The sequence below is a fragment of the Poecilia reticulata genome, linkage group LG13 (genome assembly GCF_000633615.1).
Source record: "Poecilia reticulata strain Guanapo linkage group LG13, Guppy_female_1.0+MT, whole genome shotgun sequence".
NCBI lineage: Eukaryota > Metazoa > Chordata > Actinopteri > Cyprinodontiformes > Poeciliidae > Poecilia > Poecilia reticulata.
In genome coordinates, this window is record NC_024343.1 from 27278013 (window position 1) to 27295484 (window position 17472).

Here is a 17472-nt window from a genome sequence, read left to right on the forward strand (position 1 = left end):
GTGTGTGTGTGTGTGTGTGTGTGTGTGTGTGCGTGTGTGTGTGTATGCATCTGTGTTTATTTGTTGCCTTAAAATGGACTGATGGCATATCCCTTGCCTGGATAGGTGGATGGACATTGCAGTACCTCAAACTGAAAAATGTAGATAATATAACATTTTATTTTCTTTATTTGATAAAATTGCAGGTGCAGCAAGTATTGGCTTTCCAATAACTCCTGTAAAAATAAATTGGCCGGCAAATAAATTACAAAGATAATTACAAAGATCATTTTATTAAATCAAAAAAAAATATTTTTGTAAAGCTTTTGTAAAATAGTTCATTTTCTTTGCGGATTCGCATTTCTGCAATAAAAAATTATTTTATAAAGCTTTTTACACATCTGTAGGTGTGGCGATGAGTTTTGAGGGCACTGCATGATATTTTTTATGTAGTTTTCACAGCACAACCACATGCATAATACTACTAAAACTCCAGGTTTTATCATTATTTTAATTTTGGACGGATGATCTAACATGTCTTACTACCCCTCCAGGGTCTGAATTGATGCCTAAGGCACTTTCAACAAGGATAGTAGGAGGAATATGGTGGTTCTTCACTCTGATCATAATCTCCTCATACACTGCCAATCTGGCTGCTTTCCTCACTGTGGAGAGAATGGACTCACCGATTGACTCTGCAGACGACTTGGCCAAGCAAACAAAGATAGAGTACGGTGCAGTGCGAGATGGATCCACCATGACCTTTTTCAAGGTACATTTTTATTTATGCTAAGTCTTATTGTGACAGATGTGTCCAGATACATAAGGTTAAGTGCAGTGGCTGGGTAGTTTATTGCTGAAATGAATGCGAAATGTTTGCTCACTTGTACACAATTTGTAATTTTGTTTTTAACAGAAATCTAAGATCTCAACTTATGAGAAAATGTGGGCATTTATGAGCAGCCGAAAAAACACAGCTTTGGTGAAAAACAACCGCGAAGGGATTCAGAGGGTCCTCACCACAGACTACGCTCTTCTGATGGAGTCTACCAGCATCGAGTACATCAGCCAGCGCAACTGCAACCTCACGCAGATCGGAGGCTTGATTGATTCTAAGGGCTACGGTGTGGGAACTCCAATTGGTAAGACAGCAGGTCAATAACACCTGTAAGAAAAAGGGACACTAACACATTGCTGTAGTAAAGGATTCATACCCTTTTAGTTCTTTTTTACCTTTTGTCACATTACAACCACAATCTTCAGTGCACTATGTTAGGAATTCATGTGATAGACCAACACAATGTAGAACACGGTTGTGTTGTGAAAGGAAGAATATTTAAAGTTGCTTCTGAATAAAGATCTGAAAAGTGTGGTGTGCTTCTATATTTAGACTCATAGTAACCCTATAAATTACAGTTAGCCTTCAAAAGTCACCGAATGAGAAAATGGAGTCCACCTAGATGTAATTTCATCTCAGTATAAATACCATTTGAAGCTCTATGATGTTTTTCAGACATGTTGTAATACACCGTCACCACGTTGAAACATGGTATTGACAGCATCATGTGATATGGGTGCTAACTGAATAGAAGGCCGATTCTACAAAGTATTAAATTAGGTGAGCTGAATGTAAATGCAGATCAAGTATTTCTGTTTTTATGATGATATACATTTGGAAAACGTCACACATATTCCTTTGACTTCAAAGTTACGTGCTGCTATGTGTTGGTTTATGAACTTTGTGTTTGTAACAGGACAAAATGTGACAAGTTTTCAAGGTTATGAAAAGTTCTATAGAATGTTTGTCCAATAAACAGCATTATGCAAAGTAAGGCATTATATCAGCATAATTCTGCTGTGTTCTGCTCTAGGCTCCCCTTACAGAGACAAGGTCACCATCGCCATCTTGCAGCTTCAGGAAGAAGGAAAGCTGCACATGATGAAGGAGAAATGGTGGAGAGGGAATGGGTGTCCAGAGGAGGACAGCAAAGAGGCCAGTGCTTTGGGTGTGGAGAACATAGGAGGGATCTTTATAGTGTTGGCTGCCGGACTAGTCCTCTCAGTTTTTGTTGCAATTGGAGAATTTATTTACAAATCCAGAAAAAACCTGGACATTGAGGAGGTGAGTGTTGGCCAGTGTGAGTGGCACAACAAATATTAACAAATTATGGGACTCAAAGACTTCAATGCACCTACTATAACTTTGTGTTATCATATTCTTTTACAGGACTATGGTTATAAGAGAGCCAATAATAAAAAATTATAAGTCCGATTAAACCTAGACTTAAAAACTGCATTGCTACAATCAAAGAATATGTTTTTAACAAAAAGTTGTGTGTTTTAGTAGTTTTTAAAGTAGCGAACACAAAGATGTTAGTCTTGATTGAAAGTTTTTATTAGAATCCCTTTCTCTAAAAACAAATTATATGAGTTGTGATACTTGACTATCTGGGCTGGCCATATATTTTGGAATGCAGTGTAACATTGTTCTGCATGTCAGAAGCATTATTGCTAAGCCGTCACATTTCATCTGAATGGAGAGGCTTGAGAACATTTTATTTCTGCCATAGTAGCTTCAAAAATTGTGTGTTTGGGAGGATTTAAATCTTAGCACAGCATTGCACAGAAATGGACTTATTCGCTCACTGTTGTTTTCAAACTGTTTATGAATGACTGTTCAGTGAAATACTTGTTCATGAAGTTGGTTTACATTTTTTTGTCTAATATGAAGTTTATGAACATGCTTGTTCAAGATTTGTTGTGTTGAAATTGTTTTGGGGTGACTAAAGTCATATGAGAACGTTGCACCTTTTAATATTTGACTTTTTTTTTGTTTCATTTTTTTACTGATAGGAGGTATTAATACAAAACTCTAATAGGTACGTATGTGTGTTGGATACTCATCTTGTTGAATGCTCAAATGACAAGCTATTTTCATATTGCTGGCAAAATACACCAGATTTGCATTCACAATGTCCTGGTATTTCACTGGGTCTTCGGAAGAGAAACAAACAAGCCAACAACATCACAGTTCTGTCACTGCTCTTAACAGATCATTTCTCAAATACTCCACCTTTGCTTTACGACAGATTTTGTTTTAGGAACGCTTAATATTATAGAGCAATTAAGAGTAAATGACATCACTTCAGACATTATCCAGACATTAATGGGAAAGTAATGTGTATATTTTTATGAAATCTGGAGTTCCAAAAAACAAACAAACAAACAAACAAACAAACAAAAAAAAACAGAGGATATAAGCAGATTGCCTGAAAGCTGGTGGTGATTTTGGTGAAGGAAAAGAAAAGGGGCAAAATCAACTCTCTGTGGTGTTGGTTAGAACTAAAGCAGGTCAGAGAAAGATGAATTAACCCAGTTTTCCAGCTAGGGATATCTAAAATGTTTGCAAATGTTTTGTGGTGCATTGTCAAAATTATGGTTAAAAGAATGCTGCCATTTAGAAAAACATTAGACATTTAACCTTATTTTCAACCTGTCACCTTTAATCTGACTAAAAATGTCCTGTGTTAAGTCAGTGTGCTAGGAAGGTAACCTACAATTTTTTCTGCTTAAAAAGTTTATAAAGCATGAAAATACAAGCATTTATGTGAAAAAAAATTAATATTCTAACAATGACTAACTTAGGGTTTCCTCACTTCCCTATTTCATTTCCATCATAGCAATGTCCCTACTATTCTCTCTAAGAGTAGTATGGACTCAGGATCTTGGCAATCAAGATACATCAGGCATAAAGAGCAGTCAAATTCCATCCAACGGGCAATCAGAATATTAATTCATAACAGCTGAAACATTACAGGCAACCAAATAATGTGTTCAAGCTTTTCTTTGCAATCATAACATTGGACAGATGTAAGTTTTGCTGATGAATCCAATTCAATATAATCTGTAGCTCTTAGTTCAATAAGCAGAATTGACAGCAGGCATCTTGACTCCCCCAAATGAATGGCTGAAGTATCCTGAACAAGTTTTAGAACTACTGTTCTGTTTCTACCAGTTTTCGAAGATTTTTGTTTGCATTAACTGGCAATTAATCATCAGAAATTGGCAAATTGTTACAGCTGAATACACAATATGTGTGTTGGTTAAGTCCGGAAAGGAAATAACAATAAGGCAACATTTTCATCTGTGGTAACATAAAAACAACAATGACTTATTTCCGAATCAAGAAAAAAAAAAAAACATGATCTGTATGTCTTTTTGCTTTTCCCCAAAAGCTTTTGAAACTTTGTCATGTTAAATAATCTCAACTCCTGCAATCACCTCTATGAAACTTGTTCATCTTCTAGTGTTCGCGGTGTAACCGGGATGATTGTCAAGTCTAAACACCAACAAGTGTGTAATTTGTCACACTTCAAGCAGCTGTTAATCTGACTGTTGCATATCAGGCTTCTAGCTAACTAGGGTCAGCATGTCCACGGCTTTCTCTCATTTCTCTTTGAGATTACAGTATTATGGACCTCGTTTATATAACCTTGTGAATAGGACATAGCCCCACCATCAAACTTAAGTTCAAAGTCACTTCGGTATGTAATCAGCGAGCACGCAGTAGTTCAGCGGCTTAAGACTTTGTGAGGAGGTCATGGATCTTAAACTGGGATTGATTCAAGTATTGTGTCATTTTGTAGTATCTGTGAGGACCCATCCTGGAGAAATGTTCATGTTATAAATTTGCACCGTTTACTGTTTGTTTCTTTATTGTGAGGGATAGCAAGACCTCATTGTTTAATATTTATTATTTAAGTCAACATTAATTACAGAGTTCCTATGCATTTTTGCGAAGTCTGAAAAAGTGAAGATTTAGGAATAGCTTCTTTCTCTCTGAATGGCTTCTCAGTTAATGTGTGTATAGGATTCTGTTCATTGAGTGGTCAATGATACTCTTACCAGCTTCAATCAGCCTCTTCACAATTTCCTTTGCCTTTGTTGTGGTGATACTTGACAAGCTGACTGCCAGGGTGGAGGAAAAGGTAAGGGTGTTATTCTTACATCAAAATTTTGGTCATTTTGGCATCTTTGCTAGGTAGAAATGGTGCAATAAAAAAAATAAGTATATATATAAAAAAATATCATTTTTGGTATATCTTGACAAAAAAATCAGCTTAAACCTTATTTAACAGTGTGTCACATTAAACGATATATATTTATTGTTATTATAACCTGTAATGTTTTTTCACAAACTAACTTTGAAATGCTTTATTTTCTGACTTCCATCTCTTCCAGTGCTACATGTAAAGTCTGTTAGAGGTTAAGGATTAGATATACAGAAATTACTAAGAAATAAGTAGATTTATCTATTTAAAAAATAAATATATGTAACACAAAAAATCCTCCAATAATAATTTGTGTCATGCATAATAATAATGTTACAATTTTGCAGCTTGAAATGGTGTGAAGGACGAAATAAAAAAAACAACAAAACAAACAATTCCAACACAGAGACAGATCTTTTGGATTTTAGGGTAAAAGGGGAATTTTCGGCTTTGACACAGAAGATTCATCAAGACAGATACAGCAGGCTTTGCATTAATCTCACGATATGACTGTTTAAGGTTCTGGTATTCTGATGAATTCCAGGATTGGGCTTTAACTGCTTTCATTTTGTTTGCTGGTCTTTAATCTTCTAACCCTGCGTTCTTAATCAGAACTCAGAGCAGGTTTTTAATCTTGCATGAATGAGGCCGCGGATTATGGGCTTCTGACCTTGCCATGCTGCACAGCTGCTTCCGCCTCAAATCAAGTCTCTCGTCCCGTTTAGCTTGAAAAACAGGATAATCTTACTTTTGCACTACAATGCTCCAAGATCTAAACTGTGTTTAAAACACACACACACACACACACACACACACACACACACACACACACAGAGCATTAGAACCCTATTCTTTCTGTGAAGAAAATTTTACAAATTAATTTATCCCATGCTGATTTGGAAGTTGCTATTGTCTATTTTTGAATGAGAAAATTGTTTCTTTTTGTTGCTCTAAAAACGTAATACTTAAACTTGGTAATATATGACGCAAAGGTTTTTTAAAGTTATTTTAACATCCATAAGTTATAGCCATTACATTTCAACTGATATAAAAAAAATTATCAGTGGACAAAAGCATATTGACAAATCTGCAACGATTTTGAATTCAATCTTCTATCAATTCATAATATTACAAAAGTTGAAAAAAGAAATGCTGCCTTAAAGGCTGAGTATATCATGTTACGTCATTCACTCATCAAAAACATACCTGGAGTGTTGTTTTGATTTTTTAATGTATGTTTTAGGAATCCTTGACTCTTCCGCGGAAACCATTTGCGGGTACCTAAATGCTTGCTCTCACAAATGCCGCCTATTTCCACAAGGCTCCTCCTCGGAGCTACAAACTCCAGCCAAACTTTCGCGTCACAGAGCACCCTTCCCTAACAACTTCCCCACTCAACTCCATCAGACTAGCAGCAGCAGTAAGCAAACATCTGTTGAGTCTGCTGAGCTCATCATAGGAACTACTTCTGAGTCCAGCGCTTCTAATAACTGATGTAAACAACATGAGAAGGATTGTGTGATGACTTCCTGAGGGAAAGAGTAGGAGCTTCTTAAAGAGATAGATGCCCAATTTCATGGCGTCAAATTACAAAGTCAAATTTCTTTTGAGTCATGTTTTCTATATGCATAGCATTTTGTTATAACATATAAATATATAATACCATCTCTTTGAAACAACTCTGTGCCAGATAGTTTTTGTCATCAACTTTTAGATGGATCCGTGCTGCAGCAAACATAAATCTGTTAACAGGTAGTTCAGTCTTTTGCTTCAGGTGGAGCAGGAACGCATCCAAAAGTTGCCAGACAATGGCGCTTCAGCAGAGGAGAAAACACTCGTGTGGTAATCTGTATCTCATTTAAAACATTCCTGTATGCTCAATTTAAAATTCCTTTCTCATTGACTAAAATGCAAAAACACTTTTCTTCTTCAGAAGAGCTAGATTGATGTAATAAACACAACAAAGGATTTGGCAATACTTTGTGAGCGTCATGTTTTGATGACTGAATCTTAGGACAGGATTTTTTTATTAAAGGTTATGCATTTCTAAATTACACCACATTCTTGTTCTAAGTGTCTGCAAGCCATATCAACCCTTGTAGATTAAAAAGCGCATCAATTCATGGTTTGCACAATTTAAAATCAAATAGTTTCATTTCAGTGATCTGATTTGAGTTTCAAAAGGAGCAAGAGGCCATATGATGCTCATTTGGTCAATTTGGTTACATATGAATATGATGACTACACTGTAATACCTTGGGCTTTATGCGATCAAACTTATATGTTGTTTGAAACCTTTGTTGTTGTTTTTTCATCAACTATTCAAAAATAATGGCCTGCAAAATAAGGTTACTAATGGCAATTTGTATGAAGAATCCCAAAAATAAATTGAAAATTTGAAGACTTTTATATTTAATCAATAAAGTCAAGCTGTTAAGGCAGAGCTACACTTCCATCTGCTGGCCAAAGTTTGCAAATGTACAGAAAACAGAAAAAACACTGTGGTGTGTTAAAATGATTTAAAGAAAACTGATTATTAACAAAATGTTTATTTTAATTTGCAATTCATAAAACCATTTTATAAAAACAATGCTCAACATGCAGAAGAACTAACATTTAAAGATAATGCCACCAACATTAGTATTGGGTTAATGTGCAACAGTGCTTAAGACAATAAACATTTTTTCATTAAACAACATAATCTTGTTGAATTGATAGTATACTGAAGCATAAGGCACATTTTAATTCATATCAGATAAGTTCTAACGTTTTCACAAAACACTATCAAATTTAAAAGAACCATTTCTCAAAATGCAAGAGGATGAAAATTAGTCTGCATGTGCAATTGCATAATGCTGCTGAGAAGGTAGTTTAGCTCTAACATTTATTTGTAATCTACTGAACACTTATTTTTTGTGCATGTTTAATTTTTAAAAAAGCGCAATGAATAATAATTTTGTCTTTAAAATAGCTATGAAGTGGGATTTAAATACAGTCAGGCTGTAATTTTCCCTGAGAAAAACTAACTTCAGTTCAGAAACATTCTGAAGACTTCATTTGGGAACAGTGCAATACTGTTGAAATCATGAATACTTATTTCTGTGTTTATTGTGGAGAAATGCCCGTTAGGTTCACAGAAAATGAAATGATACATATTTGTGTTTGGATTCAGTTCCTCCATTAAAGCAGGACATGAGTCAATGAAATAAAAAGGAAGTATTCGCAAAAAGAGGACTGCAGTGTAAAACGATGGTTAACTGTTTGCTTTTTGGTCGTGTAAATTTCAGAACAACACTGAGACTCTCACCCAATTACAAGCTGTTGGACATGTCCAACAACGAAGGAGCAGAGACAGGACAGCCTGTGTCCTGTGTGCAGGGTTGTGGTTCAATCGGTCCACACTCCAAAGAGGAACTCGCCATTTCAACGGCAAGCTGTGACTCTGTGTTATTTGCTACGAGGCTGGGCAATGAGACGGGAAAGTCAGATGAAGACAGGTTAGCGAGAAGCTGCAAGTGGTCCTGATAGGGCTCGATGTTGACGCTCTTACAGAGGCCACACACATTCTGCTTAATCTCCGCCAGATTTTTCTTTAGCTCTTTTTGCTCCTGAATCAGCTGCACTTTTTCACTTTTCTGTGAGAGAGAAATAAATCACTGATAGATTAAAAGAATTTAAACACAGTAACTCATTAGTTTGTACATTTTCATTTCTACTTTTTAAGGTTCTCGTTAGACAAATATATATATTTTTTATTACACTTGAAACTCCGGGCCAAAATAAATCTGCATTCATAATTAAAATATTAGTGTGTGTGATACCACAATTACAACAGACTGCTTTCCTTCAGTATTTAGTAAGATACTATAATTAGGAATATCACAGTCACCATACTAATGTATTAGGTCAGTTAGATAGGCTGTAATTATACCATTTTTGTCCACAGTTGGTGTATATTTTCAGACATTGAGATGCTGAAGCAGCAAAATAATCAACATCAAGGTTTATTCAGGGGAATATGAAGTATTAGTTACTTAATAGTAAAGTAAAACAGAGTTAAAATCTGTAAAGTAACGTACCCTTAAACTGAAGTAGTTTTAGGTCTTTCCACCAATTTACTTAACTATAAGATCAGCTTTGTGTAAATAATTACTCAAAGCAATGTGACAAAGGTTTAAAAGTTCATAATGTAGCATTTGCATAAACCAAAAATGTTTTTGTATTAGGAGTTATGTTTAGATGCTATAAGTGTAGTTTGGTCTTAGATTGATGCCAAAAGAAGATGGATTATCTATTCATAACTGCTTTTACCCTTTTATCAGACCTGAACTATTTATTTAATGTGAATGATGATCCTATCAAGTGTTATGACTAAAACCTTGATTTATAATAAGAAAGCTGAAGACATAAAAGTGAACTTACTAATTTTTTAATTTCACATTCCAGCTGGTGTATGCTGTCGAGCTTCCTCTTCCGACAGCGCTGTGCTGCCACGCGGTTTTTACTTCGCCTGCGGACGTCGTGGACAAACTCAAGCTGTTCTTTTGTCAGGCGATGGTCTCTAAGGAGCTGTTGGAATGCACTTCTGCTCAGTTCAGAGATCTGCTCCACCGGGAACGGGAGCTGAATCTATAAAATGAAAGGCTGAGATGTTAGATTTACTTTTATCTATTTAAACTTATAGAATAAAAATTGCCTGTCTATGACGATGACCTCTGCTGCTCTTTTGTGATTGGCCTCAGTGTCCCCGTCTGTTTCCAGCTCACTTTCATCCCCAGAATTGAGTGGGGAGGACATGCAGGGACTCTTCTCTGCTTGGGAAAAGTTGTCAGCATGTGTACCAGGCTCGTCATCCGTATCGAGGTCCCGTAGGAAGGGACAGTCGCCTACACTGGAGTTCAGATCCAGGTGTCTGAGCCAGTGAAAGTCTGAGGCCTTGGTCAAATTGTTTTGGCTTGCCGAATCAAGGGATGGCGGTGGAGACTGACCTGGACACAGGTCAGACCAAAACCCTTTAGCTAAATGTTCGGCCACTTCCCTCTCTACGCGGCTGCGCTCTCCATTCGCTGCCTCTGAGCTTTGGGGGTTTAAGGCAGGTTCTGATAACTCGCCAGCAGCTCCCTGTTCGGCACAAACCTCACCCTGCTGTAATACTGCAGTACAATCTTCTGCCGTTGACGTCTTCAGTGGACGGGAGGCTGGGGCACAGCTGGCTTCAGCGCCAAGCGTCTCAACAGTCGGTTCATTATCTGCGCTTCCCGGCTCAGTGATTTCTGGTGGATTCTCATCCGCTGGTGTTGACAGCTCACATTGTGCGTCACACCCTACCACCCTCAACTCACTTCTATCACTTACATCTCCTAACTGTAAAATGTCTTTTTCGCAAAAATGAGAGGAATGATCGGCTTTGTCGGGGCCTGGGCACGGCAGAGACAACAGGGGGCACACACCATTTGCTAACTCTAAAGATAAGGGAGTCATTTGCGGCCCACAGTTCTCAAAACAAAAGTGTTCCTCCCCACTGTTTGTCTGACCCTGTGTGCTCTGAGGGCACTGTGATGACAAGTCAGTTTGCTCATCACCCCCTGAAGGCGCTGAGCTGTTTGACTCAAATGATTTTGCATGGCTACCTTCTACACACGAGTCCGAACTGGTACCGGGCTCCGAGCTTCGACAGCAGCTCTTACTCCTGACCTTCTTACTCTCTAAAAACTTGGGGATGAGGAAATCAAAGCAACCTGACTCCAAGTTGCGAAATCCTAAAATCTCAGCACTGGTATGAATGGCATGGATGTTTTCTTTGGTGAAAAGCAGCTTTGACGTGTAGGCAAATTGAAGCAAGGGTTCAAACCCCTCCACGGTCACCTGTGGAAAACGGACATTTGTTAAACCAGAAGTATTGCCGCCATAAAAAGCTCAAATAAAACTTGGCTAACCTTGTAAAGAAGTACTGGTTATTACAATAAAAATAACTGCATTTTTTTTTTTTTTACTTAAACATAGCATGCTCTTAAATACATTCCCATAACTGTCAAGTCACAACCACAAACTTCCATGCATTTTATTGGTATTTTATGTGATGCACCAACACAAAGTAGTTCATAAGTGAATAATTCTGCAACCTCTGACCATTTTCTTCCCATATGTTAGCTTGAATCATCTTACTCTGACCAGTTTTGATGCTTCTGCTGAAAAGAATCGTCATTGTATGTTGCTTCCACCATTTTTCATTGTGGGGGTGGTTTGTTTAGGGTGATGCACAGTGCTGGTTTCCTGACACATAGAATTGTGCAAGAAAATCACAAAGTTCACGTTGGGTCTCTGATCAGAAGTAAACTGATAGTATCTTTGCTGTGGCTCCTACATGGTTAGCGGCAAACTGCAAATGAGTCAAGTGTATTTGTATTGCACATTTCAGCAACAAGGCAGTTTACACCACAAAAACACAACACAGTTCCCAAATACGAAACAAGGAATAAACATTACATTTTGTCAAATGCCACCATCAAAATCATCAAACATATATACATCAAATATATTGATCAATGTTTCCAGGTGTTATTAACAGCAACTCTAAACCAGTGAGTTTTTAGTGAGTGTTTTAGCAGTTTTGCAGTTTTCTGGAAGTTTTGTTTTCAGACTAGTGGAACATACAAACTACAACATGAGTAAGACTTCTTTCTGCTTTGTTTTCATAATAGCTTCCTTCTTCCCTCTCTTACAGAAAAGGCAAACTCCAGGAGATGGGGATCTTCCCCAGAACTGAATGTTTTTCAGTCAGTTGGTGGACAGCTATATCTTGGAAGTTTGTAGTTATACCGTAACCCACCATGAGAAGCACAAAGCTTGGAAGAAATAGCCATGCTTTGAGTTGGTCCACCACATAAAGTACAAATGTGGACGTTTGTGGTTGCAACATGATAAAATTCTGAAAAACCTCAAACAGATGATGCTTTAACATAATCTACAGAACATAACTAGCAGTTTTATAAAATCATTTAGGTGAATGCTGGCGCACCAACCTCTTCAGGTAAGGTGATGATGGGATTCTGTCTGGTGACACTAGTAACAATACTGCGAAAGTATTCGCTGCATGAGGCCAGGACCGAGCAATGGGCCCGAAAACTCTGGTCCTCCACCAACAGCGTCACGTCGCACAAGATGTCCTGCTGTCTCTGCTCATTCAGACACTGGAGAATGTGGGCACTGTGCAACGCAGACTGAAAGGTGAATGCTGATGTGTGAGGAGTTTGCAGAGTCATGGTTCTCAGAGGCTCAGCCTAGGAGGCAAAAATAGCTTGTTGTAATAGTTTTTAAAAACAAGACAAAAAACATGCATAATGTTTTAACTAATTTTTCACACACAATGAAGCGGAGCCAAAATTCTATTAGTCGAGAATAAAGTAATATTACAAGTCGACAACAAGCGATGTGTGTAAAATGTGATTATCAAATCAGTCGGAATGCTCTGTTGTTTTAGTTCAGTTTGAAAATGATCTTTTTAAGGTAAATTCCAGAATAACTACAGGATCTTGTTTTTATATAACTTTCTTCTTCATTTCATGTAACGTCTTTAACTGTCAGCTGCTTCAATCTTTTACACCTTTTCAACTTGAGTAAACACTTCCTATGGAGACTGAAATCAGAACTTTATGATGACTTCATCACTAAATTAGTTGACTTAGGTCAAGATAACTTCAAAACATTTAGTTTGTTGTCTGTAAGCCACTTTTTAACTTAATTCTGTCTATTTAGAAGACCTATTTGTGACCCAGAATGGTTTTATAAATTTGGCAAGCTTCCCTCTATTTCCTCCTACTGGAACAAAGTCATCATGACTCTGTGGGAACCGATCCATGTGTAAAAATGATCGCTAATGCTTCCTGAACTTCTGTTTCACAATTCGAGCCTCATAAATGCTGGCATTGTCATCTGGGAATTACTGCCATCAGAGAAGAAAACAAATCCACTGATGGAATAACCTGATCATTCAGCATGTTCAAGTATTCACCGGGTCCAATTCTTTGGGCTTATAATGTTGCAGTAGCTGCTAAAGAGTGCCTATTTGCTTAGGCACTATTTGGTGACTTTTCTTTGGTCATGCACTGTATATTATAATGTAATAGTGCTTTTTTTATCATTGCCTAGTCAGTCAGGGAAATGTTTTTGTGTATGTAAGAAAGCAATGCTAAAAGTCAGTAACCTTTAATGACCTGCAAATATTGCAGTCTGATAATGGCAAGAGGTTTTAAACAATAAATGCTATTGGCTAAGAGGTATTATAAATCTCCTACCTGAGCTCGATTGCATAATTACAACCAGCATTTTTTTAGTCCCTCGCCTCCAAGTATAAACGGGTGGATATGACATTGTTTTATTCACAAAATATGTTTCATCAATATGCTTCAAACGTTTGTTAATATTTTAAACATTTTGATATTTATTCATTTTTCCATTTCAATCGTGTATTGCGACATACTATATTACGTCATAATCAAGATAATCGACAGCTTTCGGTTTCAAAGTCATAATCAAAATAAACTTATGGCAATACATTAAGAGTATAACAAAATACAACACATTTATGTTCTACTGCTACTACTGGTACCTGTATAGATACAAAGAGAACAAACAGCTGATATGTTTAGATCAGAATAAAAATACAAAAGAAAAAAAGTTAATGTTTTATACAAGAAATCTGCTATTGTTAATACTATGGTGAACATACCCATTTGAAATTAGCTGCAGGGTTATCAATGTGTACTTGCCTGCCCACAAAATGGATTAGTTTAACACTTCAGCTTTAAATAAGTTCAACAGCGAAAAATGCTGACTCATGTTTAGCTAAGTTAGGAAGCAAGAGTAGCAGCGGAAAGAGCCGAATATCTGCAAATTCTTCATACTTCTACGTATTTCCTATCAACACCAAAATCTTTGACATTTATAGTCATAAATGTTTACAAAACGTAGTTTTTTTTGCGACAGGCGGGCCACACCGTTAGCTGCAACTACATCTTCCTTTCTGTTGTCGACTTAAAAAAGGAGCATCCGTTAATAACTTTAAACAAACGATGTTTATTAGAAAAGAGGTAAACATTCACTGACCTGCCATATTAGATGACTGACACTGACATAAGTAGATTTGGGAAAGAGATTGTGGTCGACCGAAGCTGGACTTTCCTCTTATCATGTGACATTAGAAACAGGAAAACCAAACAGCGCTTACTGCGCATGCTCAGTGAACGTCAAAGAACGACTCCACACAAAAACACTCCGGTTTTAAAGCTTTTAATTACATGAGAAATTATCATAAAAATAAACGCAGGCCTTTATAGATTTCGTAGATTATCATTCGTCCCTCATTTCCCAGTTGGCTTAATGTTTATTATGCTGAATATAATGACTTATATTTAGCAGAACAACAAGTAACTCAAATATTTTTTTTGTCAAATATTCTTTATGCAAAACTTATACAAGTCCTAGATAGGATTTCTTGTGCATGGAGTTGAAGCAGCAAGTCGGTTGGTCTTTCCTGAGTGTATATGCACAGTTAAATTAGAGGATTCTTTCGTAGAACAGGAGGTAGGCTTGGCAGCTCTGGACTTTACTTTCACTGACAGGTTGAACACTAGTATCACTGATATGGAACCAGGATCCTCTGGGAAGGTCCGTCTCTCCTGAAAGGGAAATTGTTTATTACTGAATGTAATATACCTTGCAAAAGTAGATATTAAAGAGGAACTTTATGTGAAAACAAACACAAAAGTAGTGTTTTACTGTAGGAAAGTGATATGTGGTTCTTAAATTACTGTGGAAATAAAAATCTATGAAAAAAATGTTTTACAAAATGTGGCATATATTTGTATTCACACCCTGGGAGTTATTGCTTTGTAGAATCATATTTTGCTCCAAGTCTTTGAGTATGCTTTTCATTAGCTTTCTATTTTAAGATTTCATGAAAGACTCTGATTCAAATGCGGGAGAACTTCAAGGGCACTAATACTATTTTCAGAAACTATCTGTTCTACCGACTGACATACTCAACTGTACCCACCTTGTTTACCATTTGATGAGGATTTTAGAGAGTCGGGTCGAGCTTTTACATAGGCTGTGTAATGACCTGACCTCATAGTTCCACTGTGCTCTACGACGCCATACAGGTTGTACAAAATCCGAGTGTCTCCTTCAGAAATATTCTGTGTGGAACAAAATGTTTGTCAGTAATTGCAAAACTGCTTGTTTTCAAAACATAAAGAAATATTTCCAGCACTAACCTTGCATTTGGCTGCACAATAGGGAGCAAGATCCAGAATCAGAGGAAACTGAACGTGTCTGTTCACTTTACAAATGCTGTAACCATTCTACAGGAAAAAGACAAAAGTTATTATTTAAAAAAGAAAAGCCTTAAATACACTTTATCAAGCTGTCGTACCTGCTGAAATCTTTTCATATGAAGGGTAAGTACAGACGGTGGGGAGGAGATCAACATTTGCTTCAAGGCATCAGTGTAGATGTTCTTTTTAGATCCTAAATCCATTTTTAAAAAAAAACATTTTGGGATATATTATATTCGGTCACTTTCAAAAATACTAAATATTTGTGGGTCATGTTAGTACGACGCATAAACCTTTATACCTCCAGTTTTTTCGCCCTTCTTATGTCGCTTAGTGCAAGTGACACACAGCAGGCTATTGTTCTGTGTGAGCGTTTCCACTTCGGTGAACTGAAAAAGACACGACTGCACTGAACACTCTTGTTTCTCTGGGCTTGTCCTGGTGGACAGGGTGTTGAAGGCCAGCTCTGGGTCTTGGTTTATTATGGTGTACTCCACTTCGTCTTCACTCTCTACGGCTGGATCCATGGAATCGAGATCCTCTATGAATGCATCATTCAGAGTCACTTGTTCCAGTTGATCTGCCAACTGTGTGTCCAGTTCTCCTTCCAGATCCGTGTTGGACGTTTCGTTACATGAAGTGCTGTCGTGCGACTGCTGCTCCTCTGACAAGACCGTAAAACGGTTGCTGACTGACGAGTCAGCTAATGAGACATCGTCACTCGGTGAATCCTTGTCTTCCTCGTTCTCCTGATTCTGATCCTGTTCAAATTCACAGACAGGTTTAGGATCTTGTTCGTTCAGTGAGACTTCCTCATGTGGCATTTGGTCAGCGTTCTCTGTGTCCTTTGCATCTTCTGTAACATCAATTTGGTCACCGTCTGCGCTGCTTGGAGATGTCAGATTTCCTAAAGTTATTCTGGTTTCAAGCTTGTGCTGACGTTTCTGATGCTAAAAAAAAGAACACAATGCATATTTAAATTTATTTTTACACACCGGAAAGATTAATTTATACAAAAGCTCCAAACAAAAGACACATTTGCAATTAATGAAATACCTTTGCTTGCTTCTTTGCCTGCTTTTTAGCCTTTTTCTGCTGGTACTTGCTGCTGCCCCCAGTTATAGAATTGTCATTCCCGCTGATCAAATCAGAGCCGTTTCTCTCATCTTGGCTTGATTCACTGGTCCTAGGCAACACTTTCTTGGGGTTTTTCTTTTTGTACGCCTGCAAGAGGTTGTCAAAAAGACACACAAGCATGTTAATGGAAACATCTCTAGGACAAATATCAACACATGGTCAAAGGAAAACATTTGATTCACCTCATCGGAAACAGGAAGGGAAAGATCCAAAAACATCTCTGTGACAACAGACACCTGAAAAAAAAAAAGATAGAGTAAAGACTATTATTGTGTACAGTGATATGGAATATTACATTTTGTCATTTTACAATCAAAAACTTCCAATATATTTCATTTGGATTTTATGTAATCATAATTACATTACATTATGTAATTTTGAAGTGGACAACGTGGCAGGGCTTTCCTGCTGGTCAGAGTTTTTGAGATGATAGAAGAAATTACAAACAGGCCAGACTTGAAAAGTATTCAGATATGGCTGAGTTTGGTTTATTTTTTATATTTTTGAAAACTTTCAAATACCATGTACAATTTCCCTGCAAATTCCCAATGACAGTAGGAATTGGGAATTCCCACCGTCATTGCTAGCTTTGTTAGCTAGCATAGCAGTTAAAATCCAAATAAAACACATGCAAGTTTGTGACAAACTATGGAAGAAATGTGAATGAGTTCTGTGCTACAAGTACACACCGTTTTGCACTCCTGGCACATTATCGTGCTGGTCATTTCACCGCCAAAAACCTGATCCACAAAGTTTTTAGGAACTCCATTTTTCTCATACTCTTTAAAAAAATAAAACGTAAGGAAACACAGTTAAGACTACTAAACCAAAATCAAAACACTGATTTTGATGCATGCAAGCAGTGGCGCAAAAAGTGGGTATGCAGGGTATGCAACGCATAGGGGCGCAGCACCAGAGGGGGCGCCAAAACCCCGTCTGGAGGGGGCGGCACGCCGATGTTCTCCCATACA

General features: G+C 37.4%; 3 protein-coding genes across 6 annotated transcripts in view; 1 reads left to right on the forward strand and 2 right to left on the reverse strand.

Moving 5' to 3' along the window:
• The window catches only part of LOC103474988 (glutamate receptor ionotropic, kainate 1), a 20735-nt gene extending 17944 nt beyond the window's left edge, over nt 1-2791 (forward strand). For both annotated transcript variants that reach the window (XM_008426332.2, XM_008426333.2), the window contains 3 exons: nt 534-751; nt 896-1121; nt 1851-2791. In XM_008426332.2, the coding sequence (XP_008424554.1) occupies nt 534-751; nt 896-1121; nt 1851-2140 (734 nt within the window). In that variant the 3' untranslated portion in view covers nt 2141-2791. The remainder of the gene's footprint in view (nt 1-533; nt 752-895; nt 1122-1850) is intronic.
• Nucleotides 2792-7560: 4769 nt separating this feature from the next.
• Nucleotides 7561-14237, reverse strand: LOC103474996 (transcription regulator protein BACH1-like). Its single transcript, XM_008426344.1, has 5 exons — nt 14136-14237; nt 12053-12310; nt 9744-10895; nt 9453-9659; nt 7561-8665 (listed from the first exon to the last, which is right to left on the reverse strand). Exons 2-5 carry the CDS (start codon nt 12290-12292, stop codon nt 8342-8344), a joined length of 1923 nt encoding a protein of 640 aa, XP_008424566.1. The 5' UTR covers nt 12293-12310; nt 14136-14237; the 3' UTR covers nt 7561-8341.
• A 65-nt stretch (nt 14238-14302) lies between these two features.
• usp16 (ubiquitin specific peptidase 16) overlaps nt 14303-17472 on the reverse strand; it is a 6045-nt gene continuing 2875 nt past the window's right edge. For all 3 annotated transcript variants that reach the window (XM_008426343.2, XM_008426342.2, XM_008426341.1), the window contains exons 11-18: nt 17191-17282; nt 16684-16737; nt 16421-16588; nt 15666-16314; nt 15463-15557; nt 15305-15391; nt 15085-15226; nt 14303-14707 (exon numbers count right to left, since the gene is read on the reverse strand). In XM_008426343.2, the coding sequence (XP_008424565.1) occupies nt 14586-14707; nt 15085-15226; nt 15305-15391; nt 15463-15557; nt 15666-16314; nt 16421-16588; nt 16684-16737; nt 17191-17282 (1409 nt within the window). In that variant the 3' untranslated portion in view covers nt 14303-14585. The remainder of the gene's footprint in view (nt 14708-15084; nt 15227-15304; nt 15392-15462; nt 15558-15665; nt 16315-16420; nt 16589-16683; nt 16738-17190; nt 17283-17472) is intronic.